The 27,710-nt window shown below is 34.6% G+C and overlaps 1 protein-coding gene across 2 annotated transcripts in view; it reads right to left on the bottom strand.

Moving 5' to 3' along the window:
* Positions 1-2,415: 2,415 nt before the first annotated feature.
* Positions 2,416-27,710, bottom strand: part of Nfxl1 (nuclear transcription factor, X-box binding like 1) — a 39,844-nt gene continuing 14,549 nt past the window's right edge. For both annotated transcript variants that reach the window (XM_070013161.1, XM_070013160.1), the window contains exons 8-22: positions 26,646-26,760; positions 24,533-24,657; positions 23,554-23,676; positions 21,512-21,602; positions 20,582-20,702; positions 20,193-20,352; positions 19,176-19,267; positions 18,268-18,289; positions 17,513-17,653; positions 13,448-13,614; positions 11,052-11,121; positions 8,674-8,778; positions 6,948-7,034; positions 6,143-6,196; positions 2,416-3,645 (exon numbers count right to left, since the gene is read on the bottom strand). In XM_070013161.1, the coding sequence (XP_069869262.1) occupies positions 3,472-3,645; positions 6,143-6,196; positions 6,948-7,034; positions 8,674-8,778; positions 11,052-11,121; positions 13,448-13,614; positions 17,513-17,653; positions 18,268-18,289; positions 19,176-19,267; positions 20,193-20,352; positions 20,582-20,702; positions 21,512-21,602; positions 23,554-23,676; positions 24,533-24,657; positions 26,646-26,760 (1,647 nt within the window). In that variant the 3' untranslated portion in view covers positions 2,416-3,471. The remainder of the gene's footprint in view (positions 3,646-6,142; positions 6,197-6,947; positions 7,035-8,673; positions 8,779-11,051; positions 11,122-13,447; positions 13,615-17,512; positions 17,654-18,267; positions 18,290-19,175; positions 19,268-20,192; positions 20,353-20,581; positions 20,703-21,511; positions 21,603-23,553; positions 23,677-24,532; positions 24,658-26,645; positions 26,761-27,710) is intronic.

Here is a 27,710-nt window from a genome sequence, read left to right as displayed (position 1 = left end):
CATAACTGGTAAAAGTGTCACACCTGGGACCTTAGGTTATTGATGTGGCTTTCCCCTTGAAGAACTCTTTACTACCTATCTGTTGGCTCTTTTACATCTCTAATGTCTTTTGTAATAATTATTCTACAGATTAGTGTCTTCCACTGTTTTAATCATTTCATTGTAAGTGGCTAGATGAGGGCTCAACACCTCAAGGCCTGAAGCTCAGAAAATCAGCCTTTGCAACGAACTGAGCCCTTGCATAGATAACCTTTCCTTCCTATGACTGGCCTACCCTGGAGTTCACTCCTTAGCTGAAGTGAATGCACAAGTGAAGGGACCCATAACACAGATTGTCACACACTGAGGGCAGTCTTTTATCATATTCACTGCATTAGGCATCTAAGCAAAGGAAAAAAAGTCCAGAAATGGAACACTTTTTACATTTCCCCAGCTGGGCTCTGGTGGCTCACATCTATAATCCTAGCTACTCAGGAGGCTGAGATCTGAGGATCACGGTTCAAAGCCAGCCCAGGCAGAAATATCCATGAGACTCATCTCCAAAACACTACTCAGAAAAAGCCAGAAGTAATGCTGTGGCTCAAATGTTAGAGTCCTAGCCTTGAGCACAGAGGCTTAGGGACAGCACCCACGCCGAGTTAAAGTCTAGAACTAGCAAATTAAAAAAAATACATTCCCCATATTAAAACTCTTATACTCTAAACAGTACAATTGACTTATTGTTTTTAAAATGTTTAACATTCATAACCATGATGGTTAGTCATTCTGAGCCTCTTTACAGAACGCCAATGCAAACAATGTGCTTCAGTAAAGTTCCTTTGATAATTTGAGCAACACTGACATCTACTTATCTGAGACTGTTTAAATTTAATTTAGATGAGAAATTACTTAAAATACAACCGCAAGGCACCGATAGAAGTGCTTACATTCAAAAATCCTTCAAGAGCTTAATAATAGCAGTTTCTGCAACTTCTTTACAGCACTCACTTGGGGCAATGGAGAGCCACAGGATCGGAAGACATCACCTGCAACACAGAATACCTCCCAACTTGTGCCCGTGTACTGGCTCCCTTGCAGTCTTTGCTCCATCCACTCTAACTAAAGGCCACAGGAAATGGCCTAGAGTATGGGCCATGGTGCTTTCAATTTAAATTCCATTAAATTTAAATGCCCTTCTTTCAACTCCTTTTTTGATCTTCAGCTATGTCAATTATCTCCCAAACCTGGGAATTCTGTATTTGCTGCTTTCTGTCACAGACTTTTCCCTTCTATTTTGAGTTGAATGAGGTCATTCAACTCATAGATCAAATGTCCCCATCTCAAGGGACTTTACAAATTAGCTGGTACCTTTAACCTCTACTTCCACTTTTTTCTATACCATTTACCACAAATGAAGTAACATTCTGCAGTTTGGTCTCTGTCTTCCACTCCGTAGCAACAATCTAAGATTTCTAGGTACCATTATCTTTAGTACCTAGAAAGTAACTATCACCAAGAAAACACATCTGTTATCTCAATAAATAAACAGCTTTGTGACTCTGGCTAATTTAAGCTCTGAGGTAACCAAAGAAAAAACAAACAAGATCATTTCATTCATTCAATCTTTCCCTCTGATCACTAATTCTTTCCAACAAAGCATAGAAAACACAAACCAAAAACTATCTGGGCAAGAACAAAAGCCCCCAAAAAACAGGCATGAGCTAGGCTTCAGGCTTACTTAATAGACCAAGTTTCTGAAATTCATGAAAATGACTTCCCACTTAAGATGTCACTCACAGTCCTTCATAATTACTTTAGTTTGAGCAGGTACTAACTTGAATGTAGCAAACTCTGATTTAGAGTTTCTAAACGACCCAGTAAACCCACTGGGAAAAATTTTTTAAATCAAAACATAAAAGCCCAAGGGGCCAGGTATGGTGGCTCAAAGCAGTAACTCCAGCTATAGAGAAGGCAGAGGCAAGAGGAATGAAGTTGGAGGCGTGCTCTGGGTAGGAGGATAATGACACAAGAGACTATCTGGAAAACACGCAAAAAAGGCTAGAAAGGGGTTGTCATTTGTGCACAAGGCCCTGAATTTAAGTCTCAATACCACGAAAACAAAACAAAAGTCATAAAGCCCATAAACAAAAGAATGATCTCCCTGCAACTCTGGTCACCAGCTAATACTCAATATAAACAATATGATGTTGAAGATTCAATTTACATCTATCAAATTTTATCAGTTTCCTTTGAACTCCTATTTAAACACACTTCTATCACTTTTTTAGTTAGATAGCTTACTACCTATCAGTTACTGTGTTCTACATCAAGTACTAAAGTTCAATACACTTATATTAATGCTGACCTACAATTAAAAGCCCCCAATGTTTTTTTAAAAAAAATCAATATTCTAGATTTCAATTTGATATGCAAACTTTTAATGGAAACATGAGTCATACAAAAATTAAATAGCAAAACTATTTTAAATGACTTACCATTCAAACAATAGCTTACTGATATTTTTCTGTTTTCATAAGAACGGATTTTTTCTAGCTATAATCTAGGATTATGGTAAAACAGAAATGAGAATCAAGTTCCTAAGCTCTGTACGAAGTACATACTGCTCATAAATATTACTTTTTCTCTTATTATTATCTTAAAAAGATACATACAAGTTTTACAAAACATGCTCAATTCAGTTCTTACACAAGACACAGCCATATGTGAAGAGCCTAGCCCTGCATTTGTTAAAAACAATTATAATTTCTAAGGAACACACTGTGGAATTTATTTCAATGACTGGTAAAAAAATCCCTCACTAACAAACTAACTTCTGCAATATATTATGAAGATCCATGTTACAACTTAACAGGTCTTTTAGAGAATTACTTTAAGTACAAAGTATACTCAGAAGGCTGAGATCTGAGGATTGAAGCTCAAAGCCAGACAGAGCAGGAAAGTCCAAGAGACTCTTGGACTTAAGCACCAATCAAGCACTGGAAATGAAGATGTGTGGAGCAAAAAAAATCTCAGGGACAGCCCAGGCCCCTGAGTTTGAGCCCTATGACTGACACAAAAAAGTACATGATCAAGAAAAGTACCCAATAAGTAACCAAAACATAGAGAAATATTCTTCTCACTGCACATATGGCTCAGTTTAATCTGAATTTACAAAAAGAAAATGATGTATTAATTTGAAATATTAAGTGAAACCACTTAGGTGAGGAGTCAGAATGAATAACAAACATGTAACTGGGCCACCAATTAAGCCTTATGAGAGGCTTGAGTCATCTTTTCTTTAAGCAGTGGCCACTGCCCTTGCTAGTGCACTAATGAAGACAAAGCCTAACATACCTTCTTCTAACAACAGCTGGAAGAGAATAGAGATGAATGTGAACAGATGTCATGGTCTACAATACACATTTTTTAACATTCCAAATTTAACAACTGGTCTAACTCCAATCTGAGGTATATTAAAAGTTCCAAACTTCTTTAATCAGCACCATAGGCGAAGTACCATGCAAACAATGCCATTGCAACTCCACACACTGGAAAGAGGTAATATTTATATTTTTGCCAAGGTGATAGCTCAACTGCCACTTCGTCTTTTTTCCTGTTCTTCTTCCGACGACCCTTCAGTCTGTTTTCAAAGGCCTCCAGTTCAGCCTAAATCAAAACAGTTTCATTTTGTTAAATTCACTGCAAACATTTATTTGAAACTTTCCATTTGAATGAAAACAAATCAATTTGTTTTAATAGTAATAGTATAAATATATTGATTTAAAAAGAAACCACATCCCTCCACTACTGATTGAATTCAACATATTCACCGTTTAGGTAAGCAGAAAGGGAATTGGAAAATAATCATTTCAAACTGCAGCACTGAGTTTGTTATTAAATATTCAAATGTCTGATTAAATCAGGGCCTCTAAAATACAGACAGCAGTTTTCTACTTTAAACAACAGCTTCTAACAAATGCTATGATGCCCAGTAAGAATAACAAAATTTCAGTTCTTTTACATTGCAGGTGGTAAGTACTAATGGTCTGTAGGGAAGAAATTCAAAGTAAGAGAAAAAAAGAATTCAAGTCTTCACTGTATCAAAAATGTTTTAAAAACAGGAAAAAGTCTTCAAGGGAAAATATGTTTCATGCTTTAATACAAAATTACTATTTTGCAAAGAATTTGATATTGATTCTATGAAAGAATAACTGGGTAAGTTATTATCAAATGTGGATTTTTATTCCACTAAGAATTTACTCATAAAGCTTTTATACATGATAATGAAAAATGATACACAATACTGTAGTTACTCACTAAAACATGTTATTAACTGGCTTCCTGAGTAGTTGCTAATATTTTTTTCAAAATATCTCAAGAGCATTAAAAAACTGAAGATTGGGCTGGCTCAGTGGTAGAGCGCTTGCCTTGCATGCTCGAGGCCCTGGGTTCGATTCCTCAGCACCACATAAGCAAAAAGAAAAAAAAGCCGGAAGTGGCGCTGTGGCACAAGTGGTAGAGTGCTAGCCTTGAGCTGAAGAGCTGAGGGACAGCACCCAGGCCCAGAGTTCAAACCCCACAACTGGACCCCCCCCCAAAAAAAACAAAAAAAAAACCCTGAAGATTATTCACATAGAAAAAAACTGATGCTTAAATAACACCAAGTAATCAAATAAACATTATATCTACTTAATCTATTCCACTTTAAAAATCAGTAAAGATTATATTTTAAAACTCTCTATCCAACACAATTCTTTAAAAAAAGTGGTAGGAAGAAAACCACCCCAAATTACTGTTATTTTAATTTTGGCAGTACTGGTATTTGAACACAGGTTCTTGTGTTTGCCACACAGGCCCTTTAGCATTTGAGCCATGACCCTAGCACATTTTTACTTTAGATAATTCTCAAGTAGAGTCTCTCATTTGGACCTGGGCACGCCTAGCACTACAATCCAATGATCTACATGCTTGCTCCTGTGTAGATGAGATCACAGGTATGTGCCACCATGCCTAGCTTATTGAATGAAATGTGATCTCACTAACTTTTTTGCCTGGTATGTCCTCAAAGTGTAATCCTCCTGGCTTCTGCTTCCTGAGTAGCTAGAATTATAAGTATGAGCCACCACATCATACCTAGCCCTTCCAAATGATCCTGAATAGTTTAATCTTTCAGGATACCAGCCAATCTGGTTTTATTAGCTCTGGTAACTTACTTTGGGGCCTATTTGGCAAATCAACTTTATAGAATGATAAAGGTATCAGAGATCATCTTGGCCAATCTTTACCACGTGACTTGTTTCTGGTATGTTCCCAAGTCATGTATTACTACTTTTGTTCACAAAGGAGGTAATTTAGTATAAAATACACCCATTTGATAAGCATAAAACATCTCAAGATGCAAACTGACAACTAATCACACACCACTATTAGAAAGTGAAGCCACCCAACCTGTAATCCTCAGGAGGCTGAGATGTGAGGTTCACAGTTGGAAGCTAGCCCAGATAAGAAAGCCCATGAGACATCTCCAATTAACTACCAAAAACGCCACAAGTAAAGCTGTGACTCAAGTAGTAGAGCATTAGCCTTAAACAAAAAAGCTCAGGGACAGCACTCAGGCCCTCAGTTCAAGACACAGGACCAGCACACACAAAAAGAAAGTAAAGCTACTCTTTGGAGTATGTATGATCAATACAATGTTCAAGTTATCAAAGACTACCAGGAATATACAGATGATAGTCATGAATTTAAGGATCTACAGGGGAAAGAGGGAATATATTTTAAAACAAATGTACTGTTAAGTAAACAGCACTTGTCTGTTACAGATAATCTGCAACTCAGAAAGAACCCGAACAATTTCTGCTGTGTGAAGACGTGAGCTCTGATGCTTTCAATGACAACATGCTATCCTCTCTTTCTTCCACAAAGAAAGAATAGTTAAAATTCTTATGGCCAGCAAAGGGATGAAACTGGCAAGGAAGTAATTGGGAATATGTGAAATAACTGAGAATATAAAAGGTCTCTTGCCTTCTCAAATTTCAATATATCTTAAGAAAATCTCTGGTATCATCAGTTTAGAGAGTTGACATCCACCTTGAATTTGTGCAAAAACTAACAATGATGCAAAGAGACATAAACAGACATCTGTTTATTTTGTTGCTGTTACCTGTTGTTTTCGTTTTTCCTCTTCAAGAGCAGCTTTGGCTTCTGCTTCTTTTATCTGTTTGTATATATTTAGAAGTAAATTAACAATTTAATTTTTAAATTGAATATAGAATTTGGTATCTTCCCATCCAGTCTATTCTAACCCACAATAACTCTTGGGAGCTTTATCTTGGAAATTATTATTACCATGATACTATCAAACAGATCTGAGGAGCACACTAGTGGAATATTATACTTTAAGCAAACATCTCTTAACAACTTTAATAGTTGTTAGAATACCATTCAAAGCATTAAAACACTACACTGAAATATTTTAAAAATTTTGATTTTTTCCTCTTATGGAATATATTTAGAATCTAGAATCAATAATTAAATACCACATTTTTCTAGAGTTGAAACTGATCATGACTTCAGAAGGAAAAATTTGTTATACTAAAGACACCCCAATAGCAAAGACTACCAAAAATCTTATTTTTATGTTAGTCAAATTTTCAGAAGGCTTATGCTAATATTGAAACAAATAACTATGTCTCAAAGCAAATGTACTACCATGAAGGACAGTTTAAGAATACATTGGGCAATATAAAAAGGCATACATTAAATTCAAAATATGCCTATAAAATTAGGCTTTAAAAAAGATTAAACTTATTTAAGGGTATACTTGTACAAAAGGGTTTCACTGTAATTTTCCATACATTTATATACTTTGATCAAATAAAATAAAATTCCAAGTTGTTTTTAATAGGAATTTACAAAGTAACGAAAGGCTACTGGCACATTAGAAGTAGCATTTTGTGAGACATTACCTCAGATGCTTTCCGCTTCATTTCTTTGCACGTTGTGTCACATTCTATTGAAACCTGATTTTCACGTACTTTGCTGCACTGCAATTCCTACAAATAACCCAAATTTTAAATCTTAAAGGATCATTCCTTCAGTTTCAGTACTGTAAATATAAAAGCAAAATTCACCCAATCTAACCATTTAAAAATATTTGTCAGATTTATTAATGTTTAATAATATGTTATAAACATATTATGTTTATATAATATGTTATAAACATCGCCTTGATTCAAATAGTGATAGAAACTTCATTTTATCAAGTAAAATAGTGAATATGTAAAATCAAAATAATCAATTTAATAATTATTAATAGGTGCCACTCTCAATTCCAATTTTATTTTTATTCTTTACTTTTATTTAATACTTCCAGGAAACAAAACCCTCTAGGGAAAAAAATCTCAGAAAGTAAAGGAGCATCTTAGATTAAAAGTGATTTGGCTAAAAAATATAGCTTTTCGGGCTGGGAAGGTGGCTCAGTGGTAGAGCACTTGCCTTGCATGCATGAGGCCCTGGGTTCAATTCCTCAGCACCACATAAGCAAAAAGAAAAAAGCCAGAAGTGGTGCTGTGGCTCAAGTGGTAGAGCGCTAGCCTTGAGCTGAAGAGTTGAGGGACAGCAGCACCCAGGACCAGAGTTCAGGCCCCACGACCAGACCCAAAAAGAAAATAAATAAATAAATAAATAAATAAATAAATATATATATATATATATATATATATATATATAAAGAGAGAGAGAGAGAGAAAGAGAGAGAGAGCTTTTCATGTAAAACTAATCAATTTAACTATGACACTATAAATTTAAGTGCAGAAGTTACCTACTACAAGAAAATATAATGGGTACTATGAAAATAAAATACCAAAAGACATTAAAAAAATCCTCAAAAAGTATCTGTTGTAGGGATAAATGTAAGTGAATTTAAAATGTAAAAAAGACAATTCAGCTTTAGCGAAAAATCGGAGAATGAAGAAAAATAAGCAGTTACAACTGTAACTAAGCTAGGGTAAGTCAGAGTCAATATGAAATAAAGTTTCTAAGGAGTTCACACTGCCACTAAGTTTAAAAAAAATGGAAACTGAAAAAAAATAAGAAACAAAAAGACCTGATATCTTTTCTTCACAGGTTTTGTAGATCATTTGATTCCACTGAACTTTCCAATCATTTTAGCAATGATTAGTAAACTTTCACCTGTTTACTCCTCCAGGACCTTTTTTTTAAAATCATAAAATTAATTTCTTCTAAGTTGGAATATTGTATTACTTATGAGGTTGTGAATGTTAAATCATTTGAAGGAAACATTTTCAAAGGACAATACTTGATAGCAAAAAAAAAAAGTGACAAAAGAACAAAGTTTAATTCCAGACCATTTCTTAAACTATAAAACCCACTCTCTCACTATATACTCTTCAAAGACCTCAAGACTAGAGTACATTGATTCTATCCCCAGGGGACATTGAGTTTGATTCCAACATAAAACAATTTTCGTTTACTATTAAATTGCAGAAAATTGAATTGCCAAAAGTAAGTTTTAAAATAAGAATTTACAGTAGGTTCGTTTTATTATAATGAAGATTGAAATAAGACTTTATATTAAAAAATATATATATAAAGAACTACCACCACATACAAACCAAATCAGACAAGAACAACTTATATAAGAAAGCATTTTGTATCACTTAAAATACTTACCTTTTTAATTCTTTTACAAGGGCATCTAAGTTTTACTTTCTGATTGCAATTGAAGGGACATTCACCAGGATGACACATCTCTTTGCATCTATGACCACATGGAAGCTGAAATAAAACAAACATAAACCAATCACATCTTACATTTTGGTCACATTCCACCTCCCCCTACATCCTAAGATTATTTTAAGCATGAGTCTATCACACAAGGGACAAATCAGTCCTGGCTAATAAATTATTTTTCAACTTTTTACACTGAGATAAATTATTTTAATTACCCATAATTTTAAATGTTCCACCCAGCATCACTCTAAAAATAGATCTCATAGTCACTCTTACAGCTAGTTTTAGTCATGTGACTGCATCTCAGCCAATGGAAGGAAACCAGATACAAGTGATTTGTGATTTAAAGGACTTTAGGAATATATTTCCATGTTCCTTTTTTCTACATGTACTAGAAATGAAGCTGAAGCAATAATGGAAACATGAGTTAAAGAATACAGAGTTGCATATCTAATGTGAATCTCTGGGAGAAATTGTCCTTGTCCTTCAGCCATTACATTATATTAAAACTGTTTGATACTACGTATTGATACATACTTTCTGGGGAGTGTAGACATTTCAGTAATTGTCACAAAGTCTAAGTGCTCCTTGTCCTTATTTACTAATCTTCCTATCCTGATATCATTTGTTTTCAAATAAATTTCCTATCTATCCAAAGGTTATCCAACTTTTTCTTTCCTTTTTTTTTTTTTTTTTTTTTTTTGGTGCTGTAACTGGATATTAAATGCAGGGTCTGGGTACTGTCACTTTTTCTACTCAAGGCTGGTGCTCTGCAACTTGAATTACACCCCCACTTCTGGCTTTTTGGTGGTTAACTGGAGATAAGTGTCTCATGGACTTTCCTGCCCAGAATGCCTTTGAACCAGCCTCCTGAGTAGCTGGGATTACAGTTGTGAGCCATGGGCACCCAGCTCTCCATACTTTTGAGGCACAGCTTTAAACTACTATGAAAGCCTAATATGATTAACTTGCAACTCTAAATAATAGTTTTATAAGAAATATTCCTAAACTATTGACAAACTGCTTGCTGTCTTGAACTACAACCAAAAATTTTTGAGCACTTCATACATATTTTGTCTCTCCAACAGACTGTTAAATAAAATTCTATTGGTTACGGATTGAATTTCAAAATCAGACTAACTGGATCTAAATTGCTGTCTACTAACTCTGGGGCCTTAGAAAAGTCATCTGATTTTTCTGTGTTTCACATGTAAAACCATGCAAAGTAACAGTATTTAATAAGGCTAGTTGTAAAGATCAAATATATTCAACATTATTTAGATGTTATAGAAGTCAGTTGGGGACGATGCTCTTTCTTTGTGCCATAAATCTCATAACAATGATACCTTACCTTAGTTTATATCTCAACAAACATTTCCATTCTCCATTTCTAATTCCTATGATTAACCAGATAGGTCTGTCAAACTATTTACTCCAATAATTAAGAAATTCAGAATCCTTTTTTTTTTTTTGCCTTTAATTTCTGGTCTAGTATACAACTACTTGCTTTGCTCTTTAGCTTTTAGCCAAAGCACTCATACTAAAACTAAATTTACATCATTCACATTACATTTCCACTCATCTTACCTCAGGACAGAGTACTGCTAGGGTAAGTTTTACATGAGACATTGCTGAACCACTTTGTATTCTGTTGTTTCCTATAGACACACTAATCTCTTTAACAAGCTCAGTATTTGTTCATGTATCAAACACTTGCTGCAAACTTTTGTATTTACTTCTTTTCAGTATTTTGATCTAAATCACATTTTGAGCAGCCTACGTCAATACTTCATTGCATAAAATATATATACTATCTTAAAATTGCTCTCAAAAATTTCTTCTTGTTCTAATACTCACAAAGAGGTACTTCTTATTCTACGACTCACATATTTCATAAAGAGACATGTATCTATGCTAACTATATGTCTTACCACTTTCACAGACAACAGCCGCACTTCATTTTCAGTGGGCCCAGTGAAGAACCACTAGAATAAAACTTGGAATAAGGTGGCCAAACAATAAAAATAGAAATCCCAGAAAAACAATATCCAAGGAACATTTACTTCCAAGGAACGTTTACTTCCAAGGAATGTTTACAGGGCTGGGAAGGTGGCTCAGTGGTAGAGTGCTTGCCTTGCATATATGAGGTCCTGGGTTTGATTCCTCAGCACCACATAAGCAGAAAAAGCTGGATGTGGTGCTGTGGCTCAAATGATACGAGCACTAACCTTGAGCTGAAATGCTGAGGGACAGCACCCAGGCCCAGAGTTCAGGCCCCACGACTGACAAAAAAAAAAAAATTTCAAGTTATAGCTTACCTCTTTAGGGCACTGATTTTTGCAACAACTGAGGAGGTTCTTTTCATTTACATCAGCTGTGGTTATTTTTCTAAAAATAGGAGGGAACGTTTTGATGAAATTCAAACCAATGTTCATCTCTTAGCATAATTTTTTTCAGAATAAAAAGAATAATTTGCTTTTTTTTTTAAGCTGGGAAAGAGAGAGAAAAGAGCTAAAAAAGAGGTGGGAAAGAGCAAGCTAGGAAAGAGAAGAGAGCTGGGAAAGAGAAGAGAAGGAAAGAGCTGAGAAGAGCTAGAAAAGAGCAGAGAGAGCAGAGCTAAAAAGAATAATTTTCTAAGAATAATTTGCAGCTTCAAATATATCCATGAAGGTAGCCTTATCTCACTTTTTTTCTCTAGCAATTATATTCAAATTACTTCACAGTTATGGTAACTCAAAATATCTAGCCCTTTTTCTATACCTTTTTCTACACAGGTCAAATGTTAAAAGGAAAAACATCATGAAAAGGCAATACAAAACACAAAAATTATCATCCAGATCTGACTTCTCTTTACTAATTCCTGCTAGTTTCTTTCTCTGTAGATAAATCATTACAATCCATAATTATAATTTTTCATAAAACACTGAACACAAAAAATTTACAACTAGTGTTTAATATATTATTTCCAATTGAAAAATTCAGGCTATTCAGTGGGAAATACAGGAAGCTCATTGGAAAACTTTTTTCCATTTGTTTTGAGATATATTAGTATTAAAATTGTAGAAAGCCTACTTATTCATAGGTTTATTACTAGACTAAGCAGTCATAAATAAAATGATAAATTTTAAAAGAAATTTCAAACCCAAACATTTTGAATGCCCACACAAAATACACAGCTCAGTTGGTCCTGTGGTACTGTCAGTCACGTTCACTTCACTGTGTGATCTGCTGAGTCTTTCCTTGCCCCTAATTTTGTGAAAATATGCCTTCTAAAAAGCAAATGGTGCCCTAAAAGGCAAGGTAAAAAGCATATACTATGTTTAATATAAGTGATAAAGTAAAAATTTTAAATTTGTTGAAATGCAGCATGACTTCAGTGGAAGTTGCTGGTGTTAAGAGAAAAAATGGATCACATAGTATTCAAGATGAAAAACATGAAGTAAGATCCAGTTTTGGGTGAGCAGTAATAATGCATTCAACAGTAATTTTTTTTGTGACAATAATGTAGCCTATTCCATGTCAAGTTATGGATGGATGATCAAACCAACTATACATACATATAGTACATACAAATCTGAGTAATGAAAGCATTAAACTCTGCATTTTGAGTATCCACAGTTTTTCCTCAACAGTAGTCTCCTTGGAATCTCATACCAGTATATACCAAGGGTATACTATATTTTAGATCATTGTGTGCTTTTCAATTTCTTTATAACTGATTCGCAAAATACTTTTAAAAAGTCACAGCTAGGTGCCAGTGACTCCTGTCAGTAATCATAGCTACCCAGAAGGCTGAGATCTAAGGACTGTGGTTCAAAGCTGGCCCAGGTGGGAAAATCAATGAGAATCTTATCTCCAATGAACCACCAAAAGGCCAGAAGTAGATATATGGCTGAATTAGTAGAGCACCAGCCTTGAATGAACAAACTAAGGAACAACACCCAGGCCCTGAGTTAAAGCCAAAGTACTGGCACCAAAAACAAAAAAAAAGTTACAAATATCAAAAAGAAGATTACTCTGTAAAGAATAACTGAATACATATAAAATATCATGGTTTTTATTATTCTATAATTAAGAATGATTCAGCTTTTCAAAGTAATGCTTTGAAATTTCTAACAAGGAAATTTAGGATATTAACTTGCCTATTTAAATAAAGTTACAATCATGAAATGAAAAAGAATTTAAGCCACAAAAATTTTAAATATGAGAAAGGACACTTTTTTATTTTGGTACCACTACTGGTGCTTGAACTTAAGAGTCTGGGTGCTATCCTTGAACTTCTTGGTTCAGGGCTCTACCAGTTGAGCTCAAGTCACTTACTAGTATAAGAAACAAAAGGTCTACATATTAAAAATACAATTAAAAATTTATACCTAATTTTCATCAAACCAAATTCTAGTTTGACACCATCAGTTGAACAATTTGAACAATCTGTCCCAGAAGTGCTTTTGTAATTATTTAAAAGCCAGTGATAACTTTTTTCCTAACAAAATCTCCAAATGGAATAAAGCAGAATTTTCCTGGTTGAAATCACAGTGAAGTATCTAGAAGATAGATTAAGCTACACTTCTTGTTTTTAGATATCTACTGAAAAGTCCATGACTACACAGGGTCTAAAGATAAACTTAATAAATAGATAAGCTTACTAAAACTTAATACAAAAACTTGGTAAACAGATAAACTTAATAAAATAGTATTTCTTCAGCCTACTTACCTGCACTCCACATATAGGCTTGTAATCTTGCAGTGACATTTTATTCTAAGCATCTGAACACAAGGAGGACAGTCTCCAGGGTGGCAAGGCAAAACACAAGGATGAGGACAACCCAACGGCCGTGGTTTAGAGCACCCCTCTTCACAATGAAGGCATTCTGAACCAGCCTGAAAAATTGCATGGAAATAAATCCTTACAATTCTACACACTGAACTTAGGTATCCTACTAAATAAAGTATTTTGCACATCTTAGAAGTATAGTTGATGCAGAGTGATTAAGAATAAATAGATCAACTTAATGCACATATGAAAATAGAACAATGAAACCTGTTGAAATTCTTTTAAAACCAGGGAACGGGAGAAAGAAGAGTAATAATATATACTGATCACAATACTCTGTATACATATATTAAAAATGTCAGAAAGAATTTCCCAACATATGATATTTTTTAAAGTAGAGCTAATAAAATGGCATATGTTCTCATTCATCTTAAAAATATTCAAGATAAAGAATAAGATCATCAGTACAACCATCATTTATATAGATTTTAATGAATCTCATTAAGTCAAACCAATTCACCCTTTAAATGAACTTGACCACATAAGGTCACTAAATTGCAAAATGTAAATTATTTTCTGAAAATAGTGCCAAAATGTAAAATATTTTCTGAAAATAGTGCTGGAAAAATATGGAGTAAAATATTATCAATTAACTTCACCTCCAACTAGCACAATCATCATTGAATACACATCACTAAAGCAAATCACACCCATAAATAGATATATCTTAGTGTAACATACATATTAACTCTCCCTGCTGTAGTGATTTAATGTACTGGTGTCAGAAGATAAAAATGAAATTTGAAGTTTTAATTGCAGAATACTGTTTTTTATAATTAGACATAAAAATGACTTATTAAACACCAAGCATTTTTATTATCATTTGTAAGCAGCCATGATTGTAATTATTAATGTATTAAAAAAATTCTAAGCTATTTTTGGCTTTCAGACTAAGTAAAAGTATTTCAAATTACATTACAAACATGTTCTTCTATAAATAACTTCTATTTTTTAATTTTAAAAGTACATTTTTTAAAAGAACATCTAATTCATTCCACAAACACTTTCCAGCATTTATCTGCCAGGTGTTGTTCCAGGCACTGGGAACAAATGGGACAAATTCCAGGAGGGAAATAAAGAATATAATGTAACATCTTGATAAGCCCTCCAATAAAAGCTAAAGCACAGGTAACAAGAATAAAACCTGAGCCGGGCGCTGGTGGCTCACGCCTGTAATCCTAGCTACTCAGGAGGCTGAGATCTGAGGATCGCAGTTCAAAGCCAGCCCGGGCAGGAGAGACCGTGAGACTCCTATCTCCAATAAACCACCAGAAAACCGGAAGTGGCGCTGTAGCTCAAGTGGTAGAGCGCTCGCCTTGAGCTGAAGAGCTGAGGGACAGCGCCCAGGCCCAGAGTTCAAGCCCCACGACCGACAAAAAAAAAAAAAAAAAAAAAAAGAATAAAACCTGCCTGATCAAGTTCACATTTGAACAAAAACTGAGTTAAACAGAATGAGGCAAAGATACATAAAACTCTGGTGGAATGCAGAGTTCCAAAAAAAAGAAACAAGTAAAAAAAAGACTGAGGTAAAAACAGAAGCAAATGGAAGCAAGAGTGATGAGCAAGCCTCAGTTGAGAAGATAGGTAAGGTAATTAAGAGTCAGACTTCTATAGAATGTTATAAGATATAGATCAGGCCTTGAGATTTTAGTCTGAGAGAGACTCAAAACTACCAAAAGGTTACCTGTATGTTCTCTGAAAGATGAATTCAGCCTGGCACAGTGGATCCTACCAGTAATAACAAGCTACACGGGAAGCAAGGCTTAGAAGGGTGGCAGTTGGGGCCAACCCAGAGAAAACATCAGTACAACATCAGTTCAACCAATAAGTTAGGGATGGTGGCACATGCCTGTCATCCTGACTAGGACAAGAGGCCTAAATTGGAGGATCAAAGTCCAGGCAGGTCTCAACAAGAACACAAAACCTTATTCAGAAAAATAACTGAAGCAAAAAAGGCCAGGATGTAGTTCAAGTGATTTGAGTGCCTAACTAGTAAGCTTAAGGCCCTGAATTCAAACTAATAAAAATGGGAGTGGAGAGTTACTAAGAAATTTAAGTAAGAGATAATGGTAGCTTAAAGAAAAAAAAAAAAAAAAAAGATAATTGGTAGCTGAGATGAGCTGTTAGTACAAGTTACAAGTTATAAGAAATGGTCAGATTCTAGATCTGTTTAAAAAGACAGATCTAACATTTTGTTACATTTTCTATGGAATAAGAGGAATGAAGATAAGGAAAACTGTTTGCATAATTCCCATGCAACTGGGTAAACGTTACCTGTGTTACTCAATACTACTTTTTCAAATGCAAAGATTCAGGAAGAGAAAACAATGAGCAACAAAATATTTAAACATACACAAAACTAACATGTAGAATCTACTTGCTCTTTCTAACTATATGGGATACCTACAATATTCTTCAATTTAAATATTAAAAGAAAAAGCATTCCCAAGCTGAGATTTAAGAAGCCAGGAACACCATTTTCTAACTTGCTACTTTCCTATTTTATGAGCACAGAGAATTCACTTGACAAAATTAAGCTTCAGGTTCCCTATCAGTAACAGATATATTTACTTAGTAACTCTACTCAACTGTAAAAAAACAAACCAAAAAAAAAAAAACAGAAAAAAAGATAAAATTACTAAATATACACTTGCTAAGCAATCTTTCTGGATTACTTCCTATATCAAGTTTATTTTTCTAGAAAAGACTATTTTTAAATACTACAATAAAGCCAGTCACTAGTGATTCACACCTGTAATCCTAGCTACTCAGCAGACTGAGATCTGAGGACCACAGCAAAGCTAGCCCAGGTGGAGAAAGTTTGTTAATTTCCAATTAACTATCAGAAAACCAGAAGTAAAGCTCTGGCTCAAGTGGTACAGGGCTAGCCTTGAATACAAAAGGGCAGGGACAGTGCTCAGGCCCTAAGTTCAACCCATGACCAGTATACACACACAAAAATACAATGAGTCTGGCTATCCCAATCTCATCTGCAATTTTCATTAAAAAAGAAAAAGACGGTTGAATGCATGTAAAAATACAGTCCTGGCAAATATAAAACCCTAAGTTCAACCCCATACTACAAAATAATAATTTTCTTTTAAAAAGAACTTATTACTCAAGAAGTAATTCACAATAATTTCCTAATAGTCACACTGGCTTTGAATGTGTTTTTCCTGACTCATTTGTTATCTTGGAAATTGAGAAGAGAAAAACCATATCACAGTTAAAGTCACTTTGATTATTATTTTTAGTTTGATTTATACTGTATTTAATAACTTTTTCTTTTTATCCAATGTATTATAAAAATCAAGTCATGTACTGATTAAAATATCATAAGCAGTGCATTTAAATGTGTACATGAATAAAATAATACCACAGGCACTGATGTCATATTACAACAATAAAAGAAAAAAACTGATAATGCAAATAAATATTTCAATCACACAATTCATATTAATTAAAACATTTGTAAACTGAATGTTATTTAAAAATAAAATGAAGTTTTCTGACTTATTTCTCACTAAAAGGCCTGCTTATATATAATTCTCTGTAGGTCTAGGAACTATTTTGCTTAATATTATTTGAACTTTGATTACATACATTTGGTCATTTTTACAGATCTTTGAACAGTTCATTTCTCTTATGACTTTAAAATGCTTTTACATAATTTTATGTGCACACACACACACATACATACCATATATCTATGGTGAAATATACATTAAAATAACCCCAACGAAAGTAAAAGATTGGAAATTTTTAAATTAGGAACATTAGCTACCCTATGTATCAAGTTTGAAAAAGGTAGCTTTTAGGAAAGGCAAGGCAGGCCACAAAGGATAAGGGGAGGAAAAAAGGAAGAATCTATAATAAATGGAAACTATATTTACGCTATGATGGTTGAAAATGTAGGCATACATGCATTCAACCTAAGAATATTACCTTGTTTTTGCCAGTGCAGCCATCAACTTCAGTTACTTTGTGACACTCTTTCATACACGTATGATTCTGACAATCTAGGAGTCTTCCACAAACTCTCTTACAAGAGTAGGGTCCTGCAACATGGCATGGTAGTGGAGTCACCTTAAAAAAAAAAAAAGATGAAACTGACATACATATATATACCCCAAATCTTCTGGACCCATATTTTCTTTGTTTTTTTATTGTGAAAATACTGTACAGAGGGGTTACAATTACATGGGCAAGATAATGAGTACATTTCTTATCAACCATTGTTGCCTCCTCCTTTGTTTCCCCTTCCCATCCCTTCCCATCCCCCCTCTGTCTCCCCCACACAATCCTCTCCCACACCAAAGTTGTAAAGTTCATTTTTCGACATAACGACTTGTACATTGGACCTATATTTTCAAAATGACTCCTATAATTTAAGAACAGATTTCACGAAAGTCTAATACATTTTCATTAATAATAATGTTTATTATCTAAGTCAAAGTAATCTAGCAAAACATAAAAAGAGCCCAAGAAATAAAGCATTCTATTACTAAAAGGGAAATTTAATATAGCGACTCTGCAATGAATGCATATATACATAAGCTAAATAAAAGCATTTTAATGAGTAGTAACCTACAATAGCTACAACATTAAAGTACTACACTCCAATCTAGTTATGTCTAACAACACTAGCATAAAAGAGATATAAATTAAAAGCTTACTTACAAATTGTACCTATAACTCACCTCATGCTTCCCAAGACATTCCCTACAAGGAAACAAATAAAAACATAAATTCTTCAAAAAGAATATGTAAACCAAAGATCCTAACTCCATTAGTTTTAGTGAATAAAAAGTAAACAAATATGGAAATAAACAATTACTATAAGGTTATAGGCTACAACATTAATATACATAGGCTTCTTTTCCTGTTTAATAGCAGTGAATAACTTGAATTTGAAATTTTAACAATCACAAGACTATACTCCACACAAAAACCTCAATCTACTTACCTACAAAAATTACAAAATGCCAGGGAAGGAAATTAAAGATTTAAATAGATATTCCTTTTCTGTGGAGAGAAAGCCTCAATACTGTTAAGATTTCATCAAGATTCAACACAATTTCCTTCGAAATTCCATGGAATTGAAAAAACTAATTGTAAAGTCAAAATATGGAAAGACAACAGAGGTAGCACAATACTGAAGAAAACACAGGTGGAAGACTGAGAGTATCTGGCTTCAAGACTTGAAAAACTAAAATCAATGGAACAGGGCCCAGAGATAAACCCATACAAACACAGTCACCTGATCTCTGACAAAGGCAAATGACAGGTAAAGGACATTCTTTTCAACAAAGAGTAGTACTGGAACAAAAGGTAACATTCACTTGCAAAAAAGTCTAGACAGACTTATACCTAAAACTCAAAACAGAACAGAGAGATCCATAGATTTGCAACTATCATGGCAAATACAGTTGAAACAAACAAACAAACAAAAAACCCAAAAACAAAAACAGAAGAAAATGAAGCTGAACACAGACTAATTTACAGGCCAGGCCTGAAATAATGATGAACTGAACTAAAACAAAGGGGAGAGGTTCAATACTAAGTGAAAAACAGAAATAGCCAGAAAGGTTAAAATTCTAACACTTACACAGGAATAGGAACTTGACAAGGAGGACAGGGTAATGCAGTCTGAATAAATGCTGGCTCAGAAGACTGCTCCCAGGGTCCTGAAGGTTGGGGCTATGAATAAAATACATGACAATTTGAAGTCAGAAAGATTAAATCATATAGGTTTTTTAAGACTCTGAGAAAACAGTTCTAATGAATCATTTGTTTAAACAGGTTGAATTTTTCTTCAAGTAATCAACAAATTGTGCTTACTGAAACATTTTATTCCATCTATGTTACAAGTTATTACCCTTCAAACATACTGGAAAGTGCCACTTTTTAAAAGTTGAAACAACATTTAAATAGAGCCTCCTCCAATTCTCAAAAGCCAAAAGGAGAATGAGATATACAACTGTTAACTCCAGTACCCACCAGTTCAATGTAATCATTATATTCACTGCTGTTCCTCATTACCTAGTCAGAAGTCTGACCCATAATAAGGGCTCAATGAATACTGAATAAGTGAGTGAATCTTTAAGGAAGCTACTCTGTGGCATTCTTCATAGCTCTACCTCACCCCACCTCACTCAGGGCCTCATACACACAAGTGCTCTACCATGGAGTTACATACACCCAGTTCTCATACTATGAGCTTAAGGAAAAAAAGACCAAATCTTCTAGACACTAGTAGCTCATGCCTAAAATCCTAGCTACTCAAAGGCTAAGACCTAGAAGATAGTGGCTAAAAGCCAGCTCAGGCAGAACAAACAGTCCATGACACATCTCCACTTAATCAGTAAAAAAAAGTGAGAAAAAAAACCCAGGTTTTAGAGGCATGGTTCAGTTGTTCAAGCTGAGAAAGGGTCAGGCCCTGAAACTTGCACAAACACACAGACACAAAGACCAAGCCTTACTTTTCCTTGTTCCACTGTATCTAGCATAGTGTTTAATGTATGTTTCATACTCAAAAAGTACTTAGTCATTGCTTATTGAATGACTATGTAAAATCAAGAAACTACAACAACATGCAATCTCTTTATTAATATTATTCTCTTACCCTGCCAGTTTGCCTTATTAATGCTTGATCATGACATGAAGTAGAACATAAGTGGCCACATTTCTCCAAAACTTTTTGGCAAAGTTGATGACAGGGTGGACAAGGGCCAAAGTGACACCGATGTTTCTCTTGACTTGTATGATGACATGATGGTGGTCGACTAAATCACAAAGTGAAATGTTTAAGTCCTTTCACAATTCAACAATTATATGTAAAGTACAATGATCTATTTCTGTATTGTCTAATTCCATGTGCAAGGAACATCCTGAGGATATTAACATTTTAAAAACACTAAAGCAAAATTACGCTAAAAACTGTTAACAATATTTAAAACATTTGAGTTAAGCTGTAAGGTATCAAGTGTAGGTTTGTAGGAGCTCCATACCAACCTGCATAGCTCTTTGCACTTGGGTGGTCTCGTGGTTCTCTCCCGGCCACAGGGCACAGTCACCTTTGCATTACCGCAATTGCATTTCACATCAACGGTTTCTGGGCATGGATAGCAACTGCCTGGAAAAAGGTCTCATACTTAAAAATTTTGTCTTAACCCAATACCTCAAAAAAAGTACAATCAATAAATTTATTGTATTTGCACAACAGGATAAGATACTGCATAACTATAAGAATAAGGAAATGATAGAAATACTAATGAATCTTAACATACATTAAGCAAAAGAAGTCATATATAAAAAGTAAAAAAAAAATTCTCACTAGCTTTCTAAAGAGAAAATGTAGTTAATTGTTCACAAAAACATCTATGTTAAATGTAATAGGTCTGTATTTCCATTTTTAAATAAAATAAATACACTATTTTATTTTAACTCAAATATAGTCATTGTTAATAAATAAAACTCACATTAACAGAGTTCTTTAGGGTTCCTAAAAGTATAAACAAATCACAAGAATAATGTTTTATAACCACTGGCATAGGATGTATTCAATCCCTTGCTAGATTTAATTCCATATAAATGAATAAAATTCAGAACAAAACTGAAAAATTCCTATGTATATATTAACTGGTATTTTCTTTAAATTGAGTGGAGATGGTTAGGGAAATAATAGCATGGTTTACAGAAAATGTAAAACTTCCATATCCACAAGACTGTGAATATTCATTCTTCTGAATAAATCACTAAGTAAGTAACTTTTAACAAGTCTTAGGTTTACTTGCCTTGTTTATAAAAACAGGTATTAGCAACTGTCTTACCTTCTTAAGATTGTTAAGGAGTCACAAAACAGATAATGAACATGAAAATTCCTATAGAAATAAAGCACTAAGTACATGCAAACACAAAATTACAGCTATTGTTAAATTGTACCTCTGTGGCAGACAGATGGACATTTATGGTTTCTACATCCTAAAGTCCGTCCACAGTTTTGATCACAAGGTGGACAGTTTCCAGGGCAACACTGAAAAGAAAGCACTATATAAAAACTCTATAATCTGAAAGGCAGGTATATCACATTACCCTTAATAATGTATCATTATCATTAATACATGCATAAATTCAGTTATTCAAAGAACTTATGTAAAGTTAAAGCAATTTTTCCCACTCTAACAATGAAAATATTCAAAAATATCAGCATTCTTCCAGTAACCAGATACTGTTTTTAAGAGTTTACTAGTTTAAACAGACAATGACTTAATTTAATATATTCAAGTTAAATTTTCTTGCTTTTTAGTTAAATATTCTGGTTAACTTCCATCAAAGAATTTCATTTACTTATCTATGCAGAGATTGGCAGCATTACAAAAGAAATAGATTCGATCTAAATGTAGTCAATTCTGGCTATTAGTCTGGCTGTTTTAAAAATAAAATTGGTTTAATGTATAGATTAATCTGGCCACCATTTTCAAAACATGGGACTAGAGAATGAAAAGAAAGGGAAACAAATGTAGACTACCTACACCTGTCTTTCTCGTCACTTCCTTGACTTGCTGTCTGTGATATAGCTATGACTTGTCCTAATTTTTCACTAAAGAACACCAGGCAAAACAGGATACTTCAATCTATACAAAAAAAAGAAAAAGCACCAAAAATAGATATAACAAAGGACTACTTGTCATTTTTTTGAACTGTGTTATACAAAAATAACTCAATGTTAAACATAGGGGAAAAAAAACATGTAGACATGTATTTGGGGTTTATATACAGGGGTATTAAATGGATAAGAATCATGTATTTTATGTCTGGAAATTTACTGTAATAAGGTTCTTAAGCAACTAGTCAAAAGAGAAAAAGAGAAGAGGGAAATAAATTGTAGTTAATAAGCAAATAAAGTAGATGAAATGATTCATAAAAAACAAAGAACAAGGGTTAAAAGGTGGCTCAGTGGTAGAGTGCTTGCTTCAAATGCATGAGACCACAGATTTGATTCCTCAGAACCACATAAACAGAAAAAGCCTGAAGTGGCGCTGTTGGCTCAGGTAGTAAAGCGCTAGCCTTGAGCTGAAGAGCTGAGGGGCAGCGCCCAGGCCCAGAGTTCAAGCCTTACCACTAACCCCCCACACACACTCCGCCCAAATAAATAAATAAATAAATAAATAAATAAACGAAGAACAAAAGCAGAGTGGAGAAATATCTAGAAAACAAATAGCAAGATGGCAGAATTAAATCCAACCATAATAAAGATCACATTTAACTTTAAGTGATTTATTTATACCCAAATCAAATGATAAATGCTGTCAATTTAGATAAAGTCTAAACTTGAGAAGAAATGTACATTCTTTTAGGTAACCTAAAAGAATGAATAAAGTTAAATCATGTGACTACTAAGCAAGGCTAATATCATCACTCTTTCAATAAACTTTAGAAGGAATTTTACAAAAAGTCTGTTTCTTAATGAAAAAAAAGCACCCAGAAGAGCTACATATACATATAGAACAGTAAAATATATCAGTAAAATTTCTATTAGGCTAAGCATCAAAAATAATTCCTGTTATTAACTTCTGCTAGGTCCCAACCATCAGAATAAATCAGCACTCTCTCTTAATGAAATTTTAAATCCAGAGAATAGAAACAACAGCCCCAGACCTAAGCTTGCTTTTCTGTTTTCTTTGAGAGAGAATCTCATTATGTAGCCTAGGCTGGCACTGAACTCAAGATCCTTTTGTTTCAGCCTTCTGAACACTGGGATTGGAGGCAGATGCTACAAATCCTGGCTTAAGACTTTTTTATTTAAAAAACAGGCATAATTTCCTACTAATTATAAACAACAAAATTATGTTGGCTATTTACTAGTGTTTTACATGGAAAATAAAGAACATACCTGAACATTTGAGGACCAAGATAAGCCCTTTATTAATCATAGGCCCAAAAAGGAAAAATTCAAGACAAGTTTTAAATCAGTGTTTCTATACCTTTCTCCTACACTGATGCTTCTGACAGTCACGCATCTTAACACATTTAGTTTCACACAGATAAGATTTATGACACGGCATTCGCTTTGTATGCTTTCCACAGCGACAATGCTTTTCCACTTCCTGGAACAATCAAAACAATACTATTAAAACTGCTTTTTCCTCACACAACAATCTCTGTAAATATCACCAAAATCAAAATTGAGTCTCCTAAAATGTTTATATCTTACTTGGTTCCAAAAAGGACTTCCTATCCATGTTAATAAATTTAGTAGAAATTTGATATTAAACATTAAAAAACCACATATTAAAACCACTTAAGTCATAACAATCATAACATTTGCACATCTTGTCTCACTACAACAGAAAAACTTGAGTCTAGCAGCCTAACTGGTTGACCAGGCAGTATGATCAAAACCAAATGACATACATAACTTTTTTGTGTTTGTGTGCCATTCTCAGGGGCTTGAACTGGGTCCAGTCCCTAAACGTTTTTCCTCAAGGCTTACCTCTGCCACTTGAGCCACAGGTCTCCATTTATACCATTTTTTGGTACTTAAATGGAGAGAGCAGTCTCACAGTCTTTCCTACCCAGGCTAACTTTAAGTTGCATTCCTCCTAAGTAGCTAGGATTACAGACATAAGCCACCAGTGCCCAGAGACATATATAATTTTAAAGTCCCAAATTTAGGCTTTTGCTTCTTTCCATCAAAACTATGCCTAATTCAATACTGTTCTCAATATCTTATGAAAAAAACCATTCCACACTGGACATTTATAAGCACAAACAAAAAAGGAGATTTTTACATTTGACTGCTAGCACATACTTTTCCTGATTCTTACCATAAATATTAGGACACTAAACACCTATAGATCGTCATGTAGAAGTACATAAAAGCAAAAATGTTAAACAATCATAAGACAATACTATTATATGATATGTAGCTCTAAAAAGTAATTGTTACAGGCTGTGACTAACTTGTCTACATGTTTCACAAGGACCTCGGTGACAGCGTTGTGAACATCTATGGAGTCCACATTCGAGTACTTTGTCACAGCTGTCTCCACAAGTTGGTACATCTTCTGTACAAGGCAAAGAAAATTCTAAAAGCAGATAAAATGTCAGTGTAAGATGTTACAAAGCAGTAACAAAATGCCACATTTCAAAGACTTCCCTGAAGAATGACAGCCATTTCAGACTATACAATTTTGCATCCATTCAATTATTGAACTATATTTTTACTGACTGAAAATAATCCTTAATATTTTGTGAAGCTTAGTGGTGGTTTTTTTCTTTTGAAACAGTCCTGCTACATAAGCTAAGATGGACAATGTTCCTGCCCTCACCTCTAAAGTGCTGGGATTACAGATATGCATCACTGTATTCCAGCAAGAATGGGTGTGTGTGTGTGTGTGCGTGTGTGTGTGCGCGTGTGTGTGTGTGTGTGCGTGTGTGTGTGTGTGTGTGTGCGTGTGTGTGTGTGTGTGTGTGTCTCCTAGGGCTTGAACTGCTGGGATTATAGATATGCATCACTGTGGTGGGGGGGGAGGGTGTGTGTGTGTGTGTGTGTGTGTGTGTGTGTGTGTGTGTGTGTGTGTGTGTGTGTGTGTGTGTGTGTGTGTGTGTGTGTGTGTGTGTGTGTGTGTGTGTGTGTGTGTGTGTGTGTGTGTGTGTGTGTGTGTGTGTGTGTGTGTGTGTGTGTGTGTGTGTGTGTGTCCTAGAGCTTGTTGTGCTCAAGGCTAGCCCTCCACTGGCTTTTTTGTGGTTAATTGGGAGATAAAGAGTTTCATGGACTTTTCTGCCTGGGCTGGTTTCATACCACGATACTCAGATTTCAGCCTCCTAAGTAGCTAGGATCATAGGTATGAGCCACGAATGCCCAAGTAAGTTTATGTTTTTCAAACAGGAATTTGACACATGAAAAGTTACCATCCTCAATAAACATATTTACAGCCTAACTACTTTTAAAATGAGCTAGATTATATAACACTGAGATTTCCACAATATATAGAATCATTTTTCATTTTCTCTTAATATCATAGGATGAAAAAGACAGACTTTAAAACACTATACAAGCCAGGCTCCGGTGGCTCACGCCTGTAATCCGAGCTATTCAGGAGGCTGAGATCTAACCACCAGAAAACCAAAAGTGGCACTATGGATAACCTAGTACTCACTCACCTTGAGCTCAAGAGCACCCAAGTCCAGAGTTCAAGCCCCACGACTGACATAAAAAAAAAAACACTATACAAAAGCTGGGTGCCAGTGACTTACATCTGTAATCCTAACTACTCAGGAGGATGAGATCTGAAGATCACGGTTTGAAGCCACCCAGGCAGAAAAGTCCCTATGAGGCTCATCTCTCCAATTAACCATTCAAAAATCTGGAAATGGCACTGTGGCTCAAGTGATAGAGTGCTAACCTTGAGCACAAAAAGGCTCAGGGACAGTGTCCAGGCCCTGAGTGAGGTCAAGCCCAACAACTGACCAAAAAACAAAAAGCAAAAAAAAAAAAAAAAAACCCAAACATTATACTAACAAATAGGTGATGAGAAGTATTAGAAATAATCTAAGGAGTCTATTATTGGTAGAGAATCAAGGAAACTGACTCAAACTGCAACCTGACTATACTTTGACCTCAAAATAGGTTAAGCTACAATCTAATACACAATAATGACAATATCACGGCCTGTCCCCTTATCAATCCTCACCAGAATCACAGCATAGAATGATACACTTACAAGTGATAAACTGAAAACGACACATCACATTCCCAAAGATCATAGTTTATATATATTAAGGTTTACTCAGTGCTGTACATGTATGGGCACAAGCAAATATAGAATGACAAAAATCAACCATAATTATCATTCATTATCACTATCATTTTGTCCTCTGGGATCCCAACAGCCTTCTCTTCCCCAGCCCTTGGCAACCACTGATTTCTTGCTGACTCTAGAGTTTCACTTTTCCAGAGTCCTACAGTATATACTTCTTTCAAATTAGTTTGCTTCATTTAGTAATATTCAGTTAAACTTCCTTCATATATTTCCATGGCTCAATAGCTTATTTCTTTAAAAAACAGACTTACTTGATTTCTGACATGGACAGGCCCTCTTCCCAGATCGAGGACATTCACCACAAGCACCAACATGACACACTTGTTCACATGTATGATTACCACATGAAAGTGTTTTTCCACACACCTAAAATAAAATGTGGACTAGTAAAGAACCGTTAACAAAGAAGTCTGTATAAACATAATCCATTTTCAAACATAGATAAGCAACTTCTTAAATAAGCAACTTCTTTATGTCCTTCACATTATCATACTTTGTCTAACTTGATATTTTTTGTGTGTATACATTTCCTAGGCACCAAATAGTATATCTTTAAAAATGTAATAAAGAAAAAAAAGCACATACAGTTTCACATAACAACCAATTAAAGATTTCCAAACAGTACTGAACCAGGCCAATTCTAGAACAAGATACCTATAAAATCAATCCTATTTCTCCAATAGTATTAACTGTGCAAGGGTGAAGGGACTGTCTGAAGAAAAGGGAAAACATATTGTAAGAAATAAAAATTGCCTTGAATTCAAATTCAACAAGTAGCCCTTACTTGGAAAAAAATTCTCTTTAGTAATTAAAATATAACTTCCTGATACATTAAATAGTTCATTGAGTTGCTATTCTTTTGCTTAATTATATTTAATTAGCATTGCTGCTTTTCAATCATTTATGTTTTCCATATTCTTTTTTTTTTTTCAGGTAAGGGGTAGGTTTATTTATCGTTCTGGCTGGCACCAGGCCATCTTGGCCCTCCACGTGGCTGGGAAAGGCCTGGGAAAAAGCTGGGAAAAGAGGGCATCTGGGAAAGAGAGAGAGCTGGGAAAAAGAGCTCAGAGAGCTAGGAAAGAGCTGAGAAGGAAAGAGCTGAGAAACAAAGTCTGGGCCTGGGCTAGACCTTATCTAGGATATGGGCGGAGAAAGGTGTGGCCACATCAAATTCAGATGTGACTTCAGAGGATGCAGATGTGACCTCTTCCAGGTGTGCCAGTTGCCTAGGTAACGCAGGTACTGGGTGGAGACTGCTTGAGGAGGGTAGAGTCTGCTCACCATCCAGAACCGGACCTTACATTCCAGCCTTTTAA

The sequence above is a fragment of the Dipodomys merriami genome, unplaced genomic scaffold (assembly GCF_024711535.1).
Source record: "Dipodomys merriami isolate MVZ:Mamm:240054 unplaced genomic scaffold, mDipMer1.0.p SCAF_9, whole genome shotgun sequence".
Lineage (NCBI taxonomy): Eukaryota > Metazoa > Chordata > Mammalia > Rodentia > Heteromyidae > Dipodomys > Dipodomys merriami.
This window is presented reverse-complemented; position numbering and strand designations above follow the sequence as displayed.